At 45.8% G+C, this 18,856-nt stretch overlaps 1 protein-coding gene across 1 annotated transcript in view; it reads left to right on the top strand.

Moving 5' to 3' along the window:
• Positions 1-18,856, top strand: part of TMEM132C (transmembrane protein 132C) — a gene marked incomplete at its 5' end in the record, with an annotated part of 375,994 nt that overhangs the window by 304,390 nt on the left and 52,748 nt on the right. The window contains one exon of the mRNA XM_081252152.1: positions 2,661-2,844. Within this exon, the coding sequence (XP_081108278.1) occupies positions 2,661-2,844 (184 nt within the window). The remainder of the gene's footprint in view (positions 1-2,660; positions 2,845-18,856) is intronic.

Here is an 18,856-nt window from a genome sequence, read left to right as displayed (position 1 = left end):
AGGACCAGTTCCAGCCCCAGAGCCAGCACTCTCACAGCCCCCGGGTACACTAGGGGTCCCATGGACCACAGTTTGGAAATCACCACACTGCATTGTCTTTAGGGCAGGAGTCTTCCACCTCAAAGATGGGGGTAGGTCGCAGGCATATTGTAAAATCTCTAGCAATATTCTCAGTGTAGGCAATCCGTTAGGCGTCACGACAGGATCTTTGGATAACTGGATTTTTGCCACGTGCAGTACTAAGGAAAGAGAATTCTTTGTTGAATAGGGTCAGATAAACCAACAGCTACATCTCCAGCGAGCACAGCCAAGTAGCCAGCTCTGCTGCAGATAAGGAGATACCAAGGGAGGCTGTTAATCCTGAGAGGGCAAGATTAAACCCCCTGAAATGGGGGAAGTCTTTAGTCTTATGAAGGGAGAGGCTGGCCAGAGCGTGCAGGAGGGATGTCCGGAAGTTGAGTTGAGCAGACCCCGATCCCTGCAGGCCTTAGCTGCTGGACCAAGAAGTCTTAGTTTGGAAACACTCCAGATTCCAGACACGTCTCCCTCATTTTCCAAGACAAATAATTCACTCTTGAGCTTGCACAGACCATGGCTTGAGGTTCCAGACGCTGAATTCGTTTTCCCTCCCAGAGGGATATATGCAGCGTCTCATAAATCGCTATCCTCCGGGCTCCACTTCCAGCCCGGAGCACCGGAAGGAAGATTCATGAGTCCCAGTGCTTTGGCTGGTGCAGCGACCTTGCTGTTACGTCCCGCCCCAGCCTCTGAACAGGCCTGAGGGTAACAGAGTGAGAAATTAGCGTTCTGGCTACTGGGCAAGACCTGAAGATTGAGTGGGTGCATCTTTAGCTGACGGTCGCCCACAGCAAAGGGAAGAGTTTCTCCGTGACTCTTCACACTGGTACCAGCACACGCTTGGGATGCAGTGTTAACATCTCTGGTGTTTCTTTCTTGATGTGCTGTGGGAAATCCCCCTCAATTCACCTGACATCAGGCGGCCTTTCCAGAAGCTGCCAGCTGTGAGAGTGCTAACTGTTGGCCCACCACTTACTTAATATTTACCCTACAGGCAAAGAGCACTGGGAGCACCTCAGCCTGGCTTCAAGATCCTCCCTGGCCCACCTCACAAGCCCAGCTGTATGTCTGGGATTCCCTTCCTTGGAAGGGCACCACCAATATTGATTCTTTTGATTCAGTAGTTCCAGAAAGCTTCTCCCACTTTCCCTTCTCTGATCTCCTAAAACAAGGGCTGGCAAACTTTTTCAGTAAAGGTCCAGTTAGTGAATACATTAGGCTTTGCAGGTGTTACATGACCTGACATAATTATTCAACCATATTCTTGTATGTAACATGAAAACAGCCAGAGACAAAACATAAACAAGCGGGCAGGGCTGGGGTCCAATGAGACTGTTTACATAAAACAGGTAACAGGCTGCATTTGGCTGACAGACCACAGTTTGCCCATCTCTGTTCTAGGGAAACTTGCTTGGTGTCTTGTAATTTCATACTCGACCCCCGACTAAATTAGAGGAGAATGCTGTCGAGAGCACAGGGCTGGGAATTGGGAGAAGCTACATTCAGCTTGCTTCTGCCACTAACTAGCTATGTGGTTGAGAACAAGCAATTTTCCCTTCCTGGGCTTTCGTTTTGTCATCCGAAAAATGAGATGTTTGGACTGTCGGTCATTCCCAAAGCATCAGAATTGCTGGGGCAAGCTTGCTAAAAAATACATATATCTGGGCCCACTTCAAATACAGGGTATTAGTCAGATTTCTTAGTTGCAGACATCAGAGCCCCTTTAGCTAACTAGTCCTTCTAAAGAGAAGAGTTTTCCTTAAGGGATACTGAACAATTCCAAGAATCTCTAGGAGAGCTGTTGAATTGAATGTGTTTACTACACAGCCAGGGACAAGGCAGACAGGGAAGAAACACAGATAAGAAAAATGACCAACTCTGCCGTGGACCTTTGCACTGGAAATATCACTTGGCATGATAATACAGGGGCCTGGATAACAGAACCACCACAGCTGCCCCGGAAGAACCAGGACCATGATGCTTGTCAGAAAAATCCTAATTGCCTTCCCCGCTGCTGCTTCATAACCCACTTCTACATCTAAGTACAAGTAGAATGGCTCTGACAAGTGGAAACTTGGCTTTAAGCCTGCAGGTAGCTGCAAGGGAGTCTAGAAAGGTAGTTTTATGCTTCTCGGCCTCTGTAGGAGGATAAGCTAGGAAGGGGTTGAAAGACGTTGATTTAGCTGCTTACAATATCTGCCACACAAACGACACTGAACTTCAAGGGGGTCCATTTAGTTCCGAGGTCATCCAGGTCCATGGTGCCAGGGTGAGGCAAACTGGATTAACTCACTGTCTGAAGAGCTAGTCAAAATCAATCCAGGAGACTCATCAATACATACACTGATGCTCAATGTCGAAGATTCTTCGGCCACATTCTTAACGTGTGGGTGCTATTCCATCCCACCCGCCCAGGTCCCTAAATTGTAGTTGGTGCCAAGTTCCCAGGTGCCATTCCTGAAAGGCATTTCCTTTGTCCTCACATTCTAGTTATAATTGTGAGGAGGACGGGGTGAAGGGATTGAAATGTGCTTCCACCAAACCAAGTCAGCTTAAAGCTATTTTCCTCTGCTCTCTTCCAGAAGCAGCAGTTTATTCAATGAGGTTGTGCAGATGAACTTTGAAATCGCCAGCTTCAGCAGCCTGTCGGGGAGTCAGCCCATCACCTGGCAGGTGGAATACCCGAGGAGGGGGACCACAGACATCGCTGTGTCTGAGATCTTCATCAGCCAGAAGGACCTGGTTGGCATCGTGCCCTTGGCCATGGTAAGCCCGGTGTGGTCATGGATGCGCGTGTGATCATGTGTTCAGCTGTCTGATTGTACCCTGGTGTCCCCCCTCTCTTTCCCAGGAAGTTTGCTGCCGTTGTTTCATGGGATGTTTGCATTCACAATTTCCCCGCTTCCTAGTCTTTGGAAGTTGCTATCGTCGTTAATCCAGCCTGTCTCAACTTCAGCTATTTTCATACCAGCTTCATGACATTTGCCAAATTTATAGTATTTACTTACTTTTTCTTCTTGAAGTCTACTCCAGTTCTTTTTATTTCTGTTCCTTTCTTATAAGGAAGCTTGAGGTCACTATGGCTATTAAGATGGGTATGGTATGTTACTGCTACAAACAACCCCCAAATCTTAGGTGCCTAATGCCATCTAGGCTGTTCTTGCTTATGTCACGTGGTTTAGATGGTAGGGGGCTCTGTTCCAGGCAGTCCCTCAGGGATCTAGACTGATGGATACGTCATCATCTTGGAGCTAGAACATCAGGAACACGTGGCCTTCTTGGTGGCAAAGACAGAGGAGCAGTCAGAGTGACACGCAAGCTCTTCTAAGCAATGGCTTACAAATTACATATGACACTTTCACACACATCCTTGGGCAGGAGTCCCGTGGCCCCGTCAGATTTCAAGAGGGCTGGGAAACATGGGTGCAGAGGAAAAGTTGGGTGACTACCCCAGTCTCTGCCTCACTACACAGTAAGTCAACATGTGATTGACACAAGTAGAACACAACACAAATAGAGTATACACAAACCCGTGTTACCAACTTCTAGCTAGACCCCATGCAGCTGGAACTGAGAAAAGCAGAGGATGATAAGGGGCTAGACTGTAACTCTATCCTGTGGTCACTCACCCACGTCTGCCAAGCCCTGGGACTATTCTCCAGGACCATGCCTGTGCACAAGTGTTAAGTCCCCCTTATGGAGATACATAGAGGATGGCGTTTCAGAGGCACTGGAAGAGTGTTCTGAAATATAGCTCCAGTGGTCTTTGCCAGAATTCGCCTTCATAGACATGGAGCCTGACATGGATATTCTAAAACTAATTTCTGTTCAGCTTTGGAATAAGCAGGCTTCATTGACACCAGCTTAAGAAATATATCAACTAGAAGTCTTTGAGTTCCATGTGACAGAAAACCCAACTCAAACTGGCTTAAGCACGATGAGAAGTAACCAGCTCACATAACTTAAAAAGTCCAGAAGAGTGTTTCTCAAATGTTAATGTTCATATAGGTCACCTAACGATTCTTCTCAGATGCAGGTTCTCATTTAGGAGGTCTGTGTTGGGTATTTTTTAAAGCTCCTAAGTTATGCGGATGCTTCTAGACAGAGACAACAGAGCACAGGTTGAGTACCAAGGATGCAGGTGTGCAAATGATGTCATCACGGAAGGTGGCTTCTCTTCCCCTCTCAGCTCTGTGCTCCTCTTGGCTAGAGTCACTGTCCAGGAGGCTCTGTCCCCAAGGTGGCCCCTGGCAGTGCCATGCTGACATAGTCACAGCATCATATCCAGCAGGAAAAGAGTGAAAGATCATTGCTGATCACCCAAGAAAACTCCTAGGACTGGCTCTGTTTGGAACTGATTGGCTTGGCTTGGGTCACGTGTCTAACCTGGGAAGCCAGTCACGGAAGCCAAAAGGATGTGATGCTCTGGATGGCCAGGTCTGGGGAACACCTTCCCCTGGAGCATGTCTGGGATCAGATGGAGGGCTGGTAGGCGTGGTGCATGATGGGAAAATCTGATTCCACTGAAAGAGGGGCAATGGATGCTAGTCAGGCACAGCAACAAATGTCCACCACAGGAGGTATTAGGATTTGTTAATACTCTGAGGTTAGAGAATGACTTCTCTTGACTTTTCATGTCCTAGAAAAGGCCTCAACAATCCACAGGCTATGGGCCAGATTCAACCTGCTGCCTCTTGGTACACCATGCAAGCTAAGAGTGGTTTTTGCCTTTTCAAATAGCTACATTTTGAACGCTTATATAAGTCGCTTCTTAATATGCTCAGTTTTGCCTCTTGGCTCACGAACCCTGAAATAATTTCTGTCTGGCCCTTTAGAGAGAAAGTTTGCAGACCTATGTCACAGGACCTCGACCTCAGTTCTAGAGTATACATGCCTAGTTCCCACCCTACCTATTTCAAAAAGATAAGTCCTTGCAGATACTGTGAAAAGTAAAGTCATTATAAGTATATGAGATATGATTTTGGCCACGCCTTTTTTTTTGGCCATGCTGCGTGGCATGTGGGATCTTGTGGGATCTTGTGGGACCGTAGTTCCCCGATCAAACCCATGCCCCCTGCATTGGAAACCCTGAGTCTTAACCGTTGGGCCACAAGGGAAGTCCCTGGCCATGCTTTTCAAGGGACTACAAGAAAGCCTTCTTTGAAGCAGGGTGTCATTAATATTGTGCTTATAGTGTTTTTGTAATACCTTTAAGGTAAAATGAAATGACGACTTATGTCACACCCAGAATCCTTTTGTGTGCAAATAACTGTAAATGAATTCAAACTGGCTTCATCCAGAAGGTCACAGAGTGGCTAACTGCACGGAATAGAGCAAGGACTTCTGACGGCCGGATTTAAGAGCTCATGTGATGTCATCCTTTTGCTTCCCCTCGAATGTACAGTTTGACATCAACTCTGCAAAGTGCTGTGGACAGTTAGGAACTATACCAGGGAGTAGACAATAAAAGAAACAATTTGGAGAGATTTCTATTCTCTTATTTTCTGTATTTTCAGGTTTTTTTTTTTTCTAGAATGAGCTTTAGTACCTTGAGAAGCAGCCAGAATAGAAACTTTTATTGGAAGGAAGTAACAAATAAAATGGCAGCTTGACTAGAAGATGAGACATTTTTTTAAAAAACTGAACAAGAGGCAAATCTTTATGTTACCTGTCAGCAGCCAGTGAGGCAACGGGTCAGTCTTTGAAAACAATTAATTGCCCCAACCGTTGCTCATTCTAAAGAAAAGCAAACTGCCGAAAGGTAACAGAGAGGATTACTGAATAGGAAATGGGCCTCGTTGGGGAAGTTCTCACCTTAAAATCAGGCCTTCTCAAACCCCTTCCTAAATCCAGGAAGAAAGCCACGATGCCACCCATGTGATTCTCGGTGGCCTTCTATCTCACCCAGCAGTACCTTCCAACTCCCAGTGAGTAAATGAGACACAGGGAGCAGGGGGCAGTGCCCTCAACTCTCCAGCGGAGTGACCCTTCTGGGAGGGAGCCCCCTGAATCACACTGCCTGCCCCCAGCACCATCCTGGGTGGAGAACTCAGCCTCACAAAGCCATCATTTACCCACCCCGCCGTCAGACTTAACTCAGCGACAGGACCTTTTCCTTGCATGGAGGCAGGAAAGCTTCAGGGTCCAGCTCCTTGGCCTTCGAGCATCTCCCACCCCGCCAGTCCTCAGCCCCTGCCCTCAAAGTGCCCACATCAGCTGGGGTGGAAGAGAGGGAGGGGTCTGGCTGTGGGGACCAGGACCGAAGGCTGGTCCAGGGCAGCCTGGGGCCAGCACAGACTAGGAGATGAAGCAGCAACTTTAGTGCTTGGGCTTCAGTTCTTCTTTGCCATAAGAGAAAAGTATTCACATCCCTAGTTGAGACCCCACAAGCAGAGGTCAGGCCCAGACCTCCATGTGGCAGTTTCTGCAGGTTGGCGGCAGGGGTGTGGGGATGCTGGTCTCTTTTCAAGAATAAAGACGTGCAGAATCCACTCAACCTCACCCTGAGCTCTTGCGAGGTGCAGGCACTGTGGGTGCACATCGTGTTCCATCCGGAGGACTCAGCAGTAAACAAGTAGGTCTTCCCCTCAGGGGGCAGGGGGATGTGGGAGACAGACAGACAGCAAATAGGAAGCTATTTCTTAAGCTAAGACCAGGTCATGATAAGGTGCTGCCATGAAGACGAATAGCGCGGGACAAGGGGATGGCTTGTAACCGGTTTCCAGTTCTGTTCATGTCTCAGAGCTTCTCCCTGCAGTTTATTTAAAAATAAAACGGTAGGGGAGTTTCCTGGCAATCCACTGGTTAGGACTCCGCAATCTCACTGCCGAGGGCCCGGGTTCCATCCCGCAAGCCACATGCCACGCGGCGAGGCCAAAAAAAAAAAATGAAAATGAAAATAAAATGAGGTCCAAAGTCCAATGGCTGGTGTCCTTAGAAGGAGAGCTCAGTTTGGATATCTGGAGGAGACCACAGGGAGGAAGGCCGTTTGGGGACGGCAGCAGAGCTTGGAGAGATTCACGTACAAGCCAAGGAAAGCAAAAATTGCCAGTAACCTACAGGATCTAGAACAGAGGCAAGGAAGTTCCTCCCCTAGCACCTTCAGAGGGAGCCCGGCCCTAGGGACACCTTGATTTTGGACTTACAGTCTGCAGAATCACAAGAGAATGAATTGCTGTTGTTTTAAGCCACCCAGTTTGTGGTACTTTGTTACTGCTGTTCTGGAACGCTGCTGCATCCCTATCCCTCCCCCTCTTGCTGCATCCCTGTCCCACCCCCGGCCCCATCTTGCCGCACATTTGCCAGGGGCATGGTCCTCTCTGCGTACAGCTCCTGTCCTGTCAAAGAGGCTGTTTTCCGTGGTCCTCCTCTCTCTGGGTACCAGTCACTGGGCTGCTTGCCTCAGGCTCCCAGCTGAGATGGGCGTCTGGACATTGCACCATCCCTGGCTGTTTCCTTTGATCCTGCCCGCAGCCCTGTCATCACACACTCTCCAGTTCAACTCCTCTGAGTGGACCTTCTGTTTCCAGCCAGGATGCTGAGGGATACCGAGGGGTACGTGCTTCAGACTCTCCTTCCCAGAGGATACATCACACCTATCCTCAGTCTGTGAGGGGAGAGGTTAAGGGATCTCACTGGGGTATCTGAACCCCATGGCCGGATATTTCTACCCAGCAGTATCCCGTGGTTACTTCTCTGCATCCTTTGTTGTTGCTAAATTCAGAGAACCAGACTGAGGAACAGAGCGTGCATTCGCAGGCCTGTGGCATTGCAGAGATGCTCTTGGACCCCCTGTCAATCTACAAGTGATGGACGACTTAACTTGGCTTTGAGGTCCGTGGGGAAGCATGTTGGCAATATCCTGTGTTAGAGAAAGGCAAATACAGGCATATCAGAGAATCAAGGGACATCTCCTTTGACAGGGATGGGATAATATTATTTTTAAAGAGACAATGAAAAGATAATGTTTTCTGATTTTCCTAAAACACCCTGATCTCCACGCTCCTTCTCCAACTTGAAGATTTTACATTTGTAATTCTCTAGGAGTATTTCAAGGATGGCTTTGATGCTCTCGGCAATTGGAAAATGTTTGTGCAGTTGAAAAATAACTATATGGGCAGAAAAAGTGTTTCCTTGCCACAGCTGGAGATTTACTTTGGAATTCAATTTAAAAATGTCCCTCTCTCCAACTAACCAGCCCAGATTTGTGTCTAAAAAGCTGATCTATGACCCATCAGAAGCTGTTTTGACTTGGTGGCAATGGTTTCAAGGTTGCTGATTAATTATCCAATTAATGGTACCTTATTCACTGCCTGCCACAAAGAAAATGCTCCAAAAATGTGATTATGATTGTCATTCATGTTTTCACCCTCATTACGTGATCTTGGGTTTCCCCATCAGTAAAAGGAAGGGGTGGGGGATGAGCAATGGCTCAGGTCTTTCCCAAGTTTATGCTTTCCATTATTTTACTTACATTACGTAGAAAGTAAAAACTGCCCTAATTTTAAAGATTATATTACTTCACTGGCGATGAGAGATGGAGATGGAGAAAAAAAGTGATTCTAACATAGGAAAATTAGCTGGAGGGAATCACAGGCTAGCGCTGTCTTCCTCCTCACTCTGAATGTCAGTTGGAGCCCACGTACTATAAGAGGGGACCCCAGGAGAGAAAACTGCATGCACCGTGGCACAATTAACTGCCAGCCCTTAGCACACCAACTTCTGACTTTTTACAATGTCCATATACCGCTGAGTTTATCCTTTACTTAATATTTTCTCTAATAGAGAACAGGACAGGAATTGGGAGCCAACTATGTTGGCGTAAGTCCTAGCTTTTCCTCTGAATGGCTGTGTGACCTTGGAAAAGTGGCTTGACCTCTCTGTGCCTCATCTGTAGAGTGGGAATAGACATAATACCAGACTCGTAGGACTGTTTTGAGAACTAAATGTACTCAGAATTCCTTGTCTGGCACTGGTAAGCCTTCAGGAAATGCTAGCTCTTTTACCTTAAGTAGTTCCATGTTAAACTTTTAATCATATTTAAAAGGAAATGCTACTTCAGTAGGTATACTTCAGTAGGTATTGAATCAGTTTATAAATCCCCTAAAGACGTGATGTTAGTATAGAAATGTTCACCCATGTGTAGTCAGAATCACCTTGGATGGGGGAGGGGACACCCCAGGGGAATCTGTCCACAGCCCGAGTGACCCCAAAACCCCACGTTCCCAGCGAGAATGCAGTCACCCACCTCACAACCCCAGCCTTCCCGCTGGAATGTCAGAAAAACAGTCCTGGGAGAGAGTGGCGAGAGGATGGGAAGTGGCAGATGACCAGGACGTAAAAATGCCACAGCACGCCTGCAGGGGTCTTTAGTCCCTTTGGGAATCACAGAGACCTCAGGCAGGTCTGTGAACTTGAACGGGAAAAATTCCACCTCCACGGTCACGAACAACCTCTAACCAAAACTCAGCATTTCCACCAATTATGAACAGAGATCCCCCAAAGTATTAGCAGCCACCACTGTACTCGTATCACAGATTTCCATACATATTACTGGTGATCCAGACACCCTGAAATACCATTTCTACTTTTCACTAATTGGGAATTATGGTCACTTTACACCCAATCCTAGAACTTATTTTGAGGTACACTAACACAGAAGCACATGCATTACTCTATCTCAGATATTCTTTATAGTTTGATACCTGTATTTTAGCACAATTGGCTTCCTTTGCAAGCCTACGTATTTTATTTTATGCATTTAAAGACTTTATTCTTTTTTAAATTAATTTTTATTGGAGTATAGTTGATTTACAACATTGTGTTAGTTTCTGCTGTACAGCAAAGTGAAACAGTTATATATACACATATATCCACTCTTCTTAGATTCTTTTCCCATGTAGGTCATTACAGAGTATTGAGTAGAGTTCCCTGTGCTCTACAGTAGGTCCTTATTAGTTATCTCTTTTACATATAGCTGTGTGCATGTGTCAATCCCAATCTCCCAATTTATTCCTTCCCCCTTCTTCCCCCTTTGGTAACCAGAAGTTTGCTTTCTACATCTGTGAGTCTGTTTCTATTTTGTAAATAAATTTATTTGTACCATATCTTTAGATTCCACATATAAGTGATATCGTATGGTATTTGTCTTTCTCTGTCTGACTAATTTCACTGACAGTCTCTGGGTCCATCCATGTTGCTGCAAACAGCATTATTTCATTCTTTTTTATGGCTGAGTAGTATTCCATTGCATATACGTACCATATCTCGTATATCCATTCATGCGCCGATGGACACTTAGGTTGCTTCCATGTCTTGGCTACTGTGCATAGTGCTTCAATGAACACAGGGGTGCATGTATCTTTTTAATTATAAAGACTTTATTCTGAGAAGGATTCTTAGGCTTCACCAGACAGTGAGACATGCCCATGACACAAAAAAGATTAAGAGCTGCAGCCACAGAGAATTAAACCCTCACCCCAAGCCCTCCGTCACCCCAGCCTGTGGGGAGAGGGCGATGCCACAGTGAACCTCTCCTTATTAAGCACCTACTGTGTGCCAGGTGTGGTTTGAGGTGCTGCCCAGCGCCTCCACGCTCAGCATCCTTGTCCTTGCTGAGTCCTCCCCCTGAAAGTCTCCCCGCCACGCCTGGTTCCTGCAGACGCAGCCCGTGAGGGTCGCTCTCCCCCAATAGCATCAACAGCTGGTCTCCTGACACCCCGTGCTGTCGTGCAACCATATCTTAGTCTCATCATATCTGAGGCAACTCCTCTTTTATCATCCCTGACATTCTCTTTTTTACATTTTTATTTATTTTTTTAATTAATTATTTTTTTAATTTATCTTTGGCTGCGTTGGGTCTTTGTTGCGGTGCACAGGCTTCTCACTGCGGTGGCTTCTCTTGTCGCGGCGCACGGGCTTCAGTAGTTGTGGCTCGCAGGCTCTAGAGCACAGGCTCAGTAGCTGTGGCGCACAAGCTTAGTTGCTCCACGGCATGTGGGATCTTCTTGGACCAGGGATCGAACCCGTTTCCCCTGCATTGGCAGGTGGATTCTTAACCACTGCGCCACCAGGGAACTCCCACGTTTTTATTTGCTTACGTATGTATTGCCTGCTTCCACCAGCCCTCCCCCAATCTGGAAGGTTGGCTCCATGACAGCTGAGATTTCATCTCTATTTCATTTCGGCCTAGAGTCCCTTACCGTCCGTTCGTTCCATCTTCCATCAAATATTGTCTGCTGGCCGGCTGTGCACCAGGCTGGGGAAACAGCAAAGAACAGGCCCTATCCCCGTGTGCAGCATCCCAGACGTTATCCTGCGATGTCCGCTTTGAAAGTCCCCAAGCGTCTGGGGCCCTTGTTCCCTCCCGCTGCCTCTCACCTAAGACGGCGGGTTCTGAGGTGCAGACGCACTCCGGCAGCACCGCCGTCTGCTGAGCCCCAGCGCCCGCCAGCCGAGAAGACAGATCTTCACACCCAAAGGATGCTGGAGCCCGGTCAGTTCCATGGGAAGGAAGTCAAGAACGGCCTGGAAACTACTGGACAGGATAACAGTCAGCCTCTTAAAGACTCCAGGTGGCCGGTGAGATGCTACAGCAGGAATAACGCATTGTGGGCGCAGAATTCTACCCCCTTGCCGGTTCCCCTAACACCTGCCACACACTCTGATGTGGCACCTACCTATCTGTGTTGTGTTTGTCACAAACAGGTCTCAGAGGCTGCGGCATCTCCCTGCCTTACAGCCACAGGCTCATCCGAGCCACCATCATCTCCCTGCTGCTAGCCTGACCCCTGACAGCTCATTCCTCATGTTGAGAACCTGACCAGGTCTCTCTCCTCCACAGTGGCACTCTTCTCATAACTCCCCTTGCAAAAGAAGGAAAGAGGGAGAGAGAGAGAGAAAGAGAAAAGAAGGAAGGAAGGAAGGAAAGGAGGCAGGGAGGGAGGGAGGAAGGAAGAAAGAAAGAAGGAAATACAGTGGGACTCACCAGGGCCTAGGCAGCCCTGAATGTCTGGCCCACAGCTGTTCTCTGATCTAGTGATCTTCCTCACCTCCCCTTCCACTGCATTCCAGCCCCAGGGCCTTTGCACTTGCTGCTTCCTGTGTCTGGAGCCTCTCCTCCAGATTCCATACTACATTTTTCCCATGTTATACAGATCCCTGCTGAAATCTTCTCAGACTGATTTCAGTGACCTCATCTTCTCACAGCCCAGTCACTCTCTCTGCCCTGACTGCCTTGATTTTCTTTCATAGCAGGACAGAAAATCGCCTGTTTATTTATGTGTTCATTGTCTGAATTTCCCCACTGGCATGTCAGCTCCAGGAGGGAAGGGACCACTCTATCAATAGCATCTAGAACAACGCCTCACACACAGTAGGTGCTTAATAAGGAACTGTGGATTGAATGAATGAATAAATGACCCACCGTATCCGTCCTCGAACTGAGGGACTCCTGTCTCTTCCATCATTTGGTCACCAGCCCCTGGCACTGCTCCTGCCAAAAGGACATTGCTCCAAAATACTTGTTGCCAGAATTTCTCCAGCTGAAAGGAAGATGTATGATTCTTACTGTTTTCTGAGTGGTTAGCAGTGCCAAGGCTAACATTCAATAACTGTCAGCCTTTCTTCTACCGCCCCATGATTATGTCGGCATTTGAAACCGGTTAGAGCATTCATCTAGGAATGAATTTACAATTCATTTTCAGTAATTGTCCCGCAGGAGGAAAAAGGAAATATTTTGGAGGAAAAAACAGAAGATGTGTCTGTGTGGACGTAATGAATTCTCTGGAGCCATTTCAATCCCTTTTACAAATAGACTTTGTATTCAGACCTGTTTTACAGCATCATCCACTCATTTTTTTCAGATGAGAGTTCAAGGGCTACGCAGGGTCTTTTGTCCAGCTTTTGTTCATAAACCGTAAGACCTTAAAAGCAAGTCGTGGACTAAGATAGGAGTGCAGATTGCGCTATTTAGGTGATTCTCAAACTTGTGAATGCTCAACGTCACCTGGGGGCTTGTTAAAACATGCATTGCCAGCCCCACCCCAGTGATTCTGGCTCTGTAGATTGCTGGTGGAGCCCGAGAATTTGCATCTCTGACCATTTCCTGGTGACAGTGATGCTGCTGGTCCAGGGAGCACTGTCCTGGATCAAAGGCTCCCCCTCTCCCTGATTGGTGTTCCCTTTGCAACACCCATCTCTACCCAGCACGATGTTCCGTGTGATGTTTTTTGACTATCAGTGTCCCCTGTCCCCTCTGGCCGGTCATGTTCGTGTGGGCATGTTCTTGGACTTGTTCATGGCTGTGTCTTCAACTTCTAGAATGGTGCTCAGCACCTAGAGATGTTCAACAAATATCTCCATTGAATTAATGAGTTCTAATAATGTATCTACCTTCTGCATATTCCTAAACATTATTAATTTCAGTTAGAGTCTAAGAAGGAGGAAAGAGACATGTTTAGAAACTTAGAAGGCAGTGTTATCCAGTGGAACTTTCTATAGCAAGGTTCCATATCTGCACTGTCCCATACGGGTACCACCAGCTACATGGGGCCATGGAGCACTTAAAATTGGCTAGAGCCACAGAGGAATTTAACGTTTAACTTTACCTAAATTGAGTTCATTGTAATGTAAATAGCCACATGTGGCCAGTAGCCCCTTTATTAGAGGGAGCGGTGATACAGAGGGATGGTCATGAAGGTGACCGAGTGGGAAATGTAGGTCCAGATTCTGCCCCAGCCTTGCTGTGAGTCCAGGCCTGTCCATTATTCTTCATCTGTTCAGCCCTCAGTGTAGTTCCTATGGGACTGACCAGTGATTGGGCTGTATTTTTTTTTTCATATTGTATGCGATCTGGTATGTTAAACTTAAAAAGAAAAAGCATGATGGAAGATCTTTGAATTCCTTGTGTTTTATCAACACAATTTTGGAGCAGGTGTCAAGAAACGAGCTCAACTGGCTTAATCCAAAAGGAGGATTCATCGCCGTTGTCCAAGGGCTTCAGGCACTGTTGGATCCAGGCACTCAGACAACATTTCCATCCATTTGTCTTTTTTTCTAAGCTCTGCTTTTCCGTCTGCAGACTTCCTTTTCAGGCAGGGTTTCCCAAAGGTAGCTACAGGCTTCCATCCAAGTAATTTAGCATTCCTAGGAGAAAGTCTGCCTTTTCCCCAAGAGTTCCAACAGAAGTCTCAGACCTCACCCTGAGTCTAGCTTATCTGGGCATCCCATTTTTGAGGCAGCCACACTCGCACTGATTACGATTGGCCTAGCATGGTGTGTGTACCCCAGAATAAGGTCAGGTCCAAAAAGAACCATAAAGAATTGGAGGAGGGTGGGGAAAGGACCATCAGGAGACTTGGCAGACAAAGCCCAAGAGATGCCCATTACCCTGCTTTTCAGACACTCCAGGCAGGGCTCAGCTTACTGATGCCTTGGTTTTTGAGTCACTGCTCTCCATGGAATAAGAGCACAGGGACAGGGTGAGCCCCAACCTGGGCTACACATCGACTTTCACAGCCATAGACCCTCATCCTCTCGGCTTACATTCTGCCCTGCCCACCTCCTGCCAGGTGTTATGAAGACAGAATAGGGGATAAAGGGCAGTCAAAGGCTAACCTCATAGACCATGCCAAGTGCCTGGCTTCCAATCCCAGCTCCACTACTTCTTGAGCTCTGTGATCACGGGCAAGTCACTAACCCTCTCTGTGTCTGCTTCCTCACCTGTGAAACGAAGGTAATGACAGTCCCTACCTCCCAGGGTTGTCGTGAGGATTACATCAGACAATATATATGAAGCCCTTAGAAGAATGCCTGGCACATATTAAATGCTCTATAAACGTCGGCCATTATTATTTAGGAGTAGCATTAGTAATAGAACTTTCATTAACTAGCTCCTTCACATTCATAGTAAAATGCTTTATTTAGTATGAAGGTGCAAATGCTATTTGTTTTAATTCAGACTCCACTTTATTTTGTTTATTTATTTGGCTGTGCCGTGTGGCATGCAGAAACTTAGTTCCCCGACCAGGGATCGAACCTCTGCCCCCGGCAGTGGAAGCACAGACTCCTAACCACTGGACCACCAAGGAAGTCCCCAAATTCCTGTTATTTGTTGATCCATACAATCTATTAATGTTCTTTATTTGTTCAAGTACATACTCCAAGTTCATTACTATTATGCAAATTTCTGCCCTGATACATCTGGTAGAATCATGCCCTTAATTACTGGATGAGTAGAAGAACAAGAGTGGGTTTTTTTTTCCCCAAGACTATGAAACTAAGCAGATAACAGAGTCAGAAGAGCACTTTTGGGTGTGACAAGCTCTTTTCTCTGCACCTCAGCTGTGAGCACAGCTTCGAGAAGCTAGTTGACAAGGACAGTCCCTTCCACATTTAGCCTTGTTGCATTTCATTCCTTTTTCTCATCAAATGCTTCTGCCCTCGGATCTTTGGGGAACACAGCTCCTCAAGTTCTGCATGCCCTTGTTCTGCAGTTATCAAAGTATGGAATGGAAATCCTTGGGGGTCCCCAAGACCCTTTCACAGAGTCTGAGATAAAAACTATTTTCATAATAATACCATAGTAGTTATCTATTGATGTGTAACAAGTTACCCCAAGATGTAGTGGCTTAAAATAGCAACAAGGGACCAGGAACTCAGGACGATCTCTGCTGGGGGTTCTGTCTCAAAGTCTTCCTTGAGTTTGCCGTCAAAGTGTTGGCCGGAGCTGCATCATCTAAAGGCTTGACTGTGGTTGGAGGACCCACCTCCAAGGTGCCTCATTCCCATGGCTGACAAGTTAGTTCTCAGCAGGCAGCTTGAGTAGCCTCACAACATGGCGGCTGGCTTCCCCCAGAGACCAAGGTGAAAACTGCAAAGCCTTTTATGACAGCCTCAGAGGTCACACACCATTGATTCTCTGTATTCTATTGCTTCCATCAGCCATCTCTGATCCAGCGTGGGAGAACACTACACAAGGGTGTGACTTTCTGGAAGCAAGGACTACCAGGGGGCTATTTGGAGAGACTATCAAAAATGTGATGATGTGATTTGACTTTTTCACTCTCTGTCACAGGTGCACAGAGGCATAGGATGATGTCCTCCTCCTTTTTTTCTTTGATTTTGAGTTTTTTATTATTTTTAAATTGAAATATAGTTGATTTACAGTGTGTTAATTTCTGCTGTACAACAGAGACTCAGTTATTCATATATTCATACATTCTTTTTTATATTCTTTTCCATGATGGTTTTTCACAGGACATTGAATATAGTTCCCTGTGCTCTACAATAGGACCTTGCTGTTTATCTATTCTATATATAAGTTTGCATCTGCTAATCCCAAACTCCTAATCCATCCCTCCCCTCCCCCTCCCCCTTGGCAACCACAAGTCTGTTCTCTATGTCTGTGAGTCTGTTTCTGTTTCATAGATAGGTTCATTTGTGTCCTATTTTAGATTCCACATATAAGTGATATCATATGTTATTTGTCTTTCTCTTTCTGACTTGCTTCACTTAGTATGATCATCTCTAGGTCCATCCATGTTGCTGCAAATGGCATTCATTATTTCATTCATTTTTATAGCTGAGTAGTATTCCATTGTATATATGTACCACATCTTCTTTATCCATTCATCTGTCAGTGGACATTTAGGTTGCTTCCATGTCTTGGCTATTGTGGACAGGGCTGCTGTGAACATAGGGGTGCATGTATCTTTTTTGAATTATAGCTTTTTCCAGAAGGATGATGTCCTCCTTCTAAGAGCTAATGGAATATGTGCTTTTGTCATCTTGATTTTCCAAAACTTCCAATTTTAATTTCTAATACAGTAAATATCAATCAGCACAACCTATATAGGCAAAAGCTCTTTAGGGCCCTCAATAATTTTTAAGACTGTAAAGGGAGCCCAAGACCAAAATGTTTGAGGACCTCTGACTTTGTGAGGAGGGCTGGGAGAAATGGATACTAGTAATAAAAAGAGATGTTTAGGGAGAGTCGGATCCCAGATTTAGTCTTCCTAACCAAACAGTTCTTTACAAATGTGTGAGTTAAATATGAACGTGGATTTTTATTCATTATTTACCTTTCCAACTAAAATCCTCTTCACGTGACCTTCCCTCCAGAAAAATCCGTGATTAATAATTAATATTCTCAAGGCAATGGGAAAACAGCAAAGGGCAGATGTCAGTTTACCTGTAGCAGTGGCTTCACGTGCAGAATGCCCTATTGGTTCATTCATTGAACAAACATTTATTGGATGTGCACAATATACCAGGTTAAAGTTCTAGATTTTGAGTTTAAGGACTGAACCAAACAATCAAGTGTCCTGCTTACATGCTACATGAATCAACATGCCCTTCATTAATGAAATCGAGAAGTAAAGAAGCTGCATTTAGAAACCAGTGTTCTCTGTTTTAGGAGAGATGGCTGTGAAAATATGTGTGTGCTTCCTCTTTGTAATTCATGATGTCCTAAGGGAAGGTCCAAACCACTGGCCCAAGCAGAGTCTTCATGCAAATTAGAAAGAGGCGCCCTTGCATAAGACACTTGACTTCCCTCTGTTTTGCAGAACACCTCCAGAAGCAAGCCCTTGTGCAGTGCAAAGCCTGTGCAACTGTACTTGGCAGCCCTGCTGCCTGAACTTATCTGCAAACCAAGTAAAACCCACTTTCCTTAGTTACAGGGAAAGAGATGCTATCTGTTGTTCATTCTTCTGGCAGTTTTCCTTTCACCCTCATTTTAGGCTTTAACACCGATCTAAGGACTTTGATTTCTGCCTTGCCTGTGCCAGAGTCTAAAGTGACTTTCATTTGTGGCTCAAGGTTCTTGGTGCCCCTTTTACTTCTTTTCCTTCCAAAGGGGCCTTGCAAAGGGGGGATTTATTAGAAAACTAGTATGTGAGCAGTATATAATTCCTTTTCCAATGACTACTGTCTGGTAGTCATAGCCACTGAAACTCTCCTCACTCTTGTTGATAAATGCTGGGTCAGGTGGGTGTACATATCACCCACAAAAAGGGAGAAATGATCTAGTTACTCAGAGCAAGAATTTTACATCACTCACTGTCATCAGACCTAAAATTCACTTACGAATGTGAATATTATCTCAGATACCTGCTTGCATAATATTAAGAGGTTCTAAATAACAAATTTTTAAGATACTGCATTGTGCCCTGTAATGGAAGAAAAAAAAAAAACAGTTTTCCAAATGCTTACAGAATCCCTGCTGTGCTCAAGTGCAGAAAGCACTGAAGCCCAAGTCCCTGCATACTAAAAACTCTTGCAAGTATAAATGAAAGGAATTGTTAATGGAATTTCATTTTCAAGAAACTTAGGTGGGTGCAGAGTTGAATGAGAATTAATCTTGGTATTTTGCTTTATAAATTAATATAAGAACGGCTGGATGAAATGAGATTTTTTCTTTGTCTCCATCCGGGTGTTGTCACGGAGTTTAAAAAGGTCAAAATCAGCACATTCATTTATTTTATTGAAAGTGTTCCCTTTGCCTTCCAAACACACATCTGGGAGCATTCCAGTTTTCCCTATGAGGGGCCACCTGCTACCAGGTTACATCTGAACCCCTGAAACTGATCTCCATTAACTAAAAGCAACCTGCAGTGAAGTTATAACCCCTCAGGGCTGCGGCAGAAAATTCTAAGAGCTCTTGGCAATTTGTAATTCTGTTTCCGAATCTAAAGAGAACTTCTGAGCAGCCATGGCTGACCAAGTGGACGTCATTTACATGGTGCACACTCCTGCCATGCCACCTCCTTGCCCCAAA

Source organism: Mesoplodon bidens (assembly GCF_964165515.1).
Source record: "Mesoplodon bidens genome assembly, chromosome: 13".
In the NCBI taxonomy this organism is placed as follows: Eukaryota; Metazoa; Chordata; class Mammalia; order Artiodactyla; family Ziphiidae; genus Mesoplodon; species Mesoplodon bidens.
This window is presented reverse-complemented; position numbering and strand designations above follow the sequence as displayed.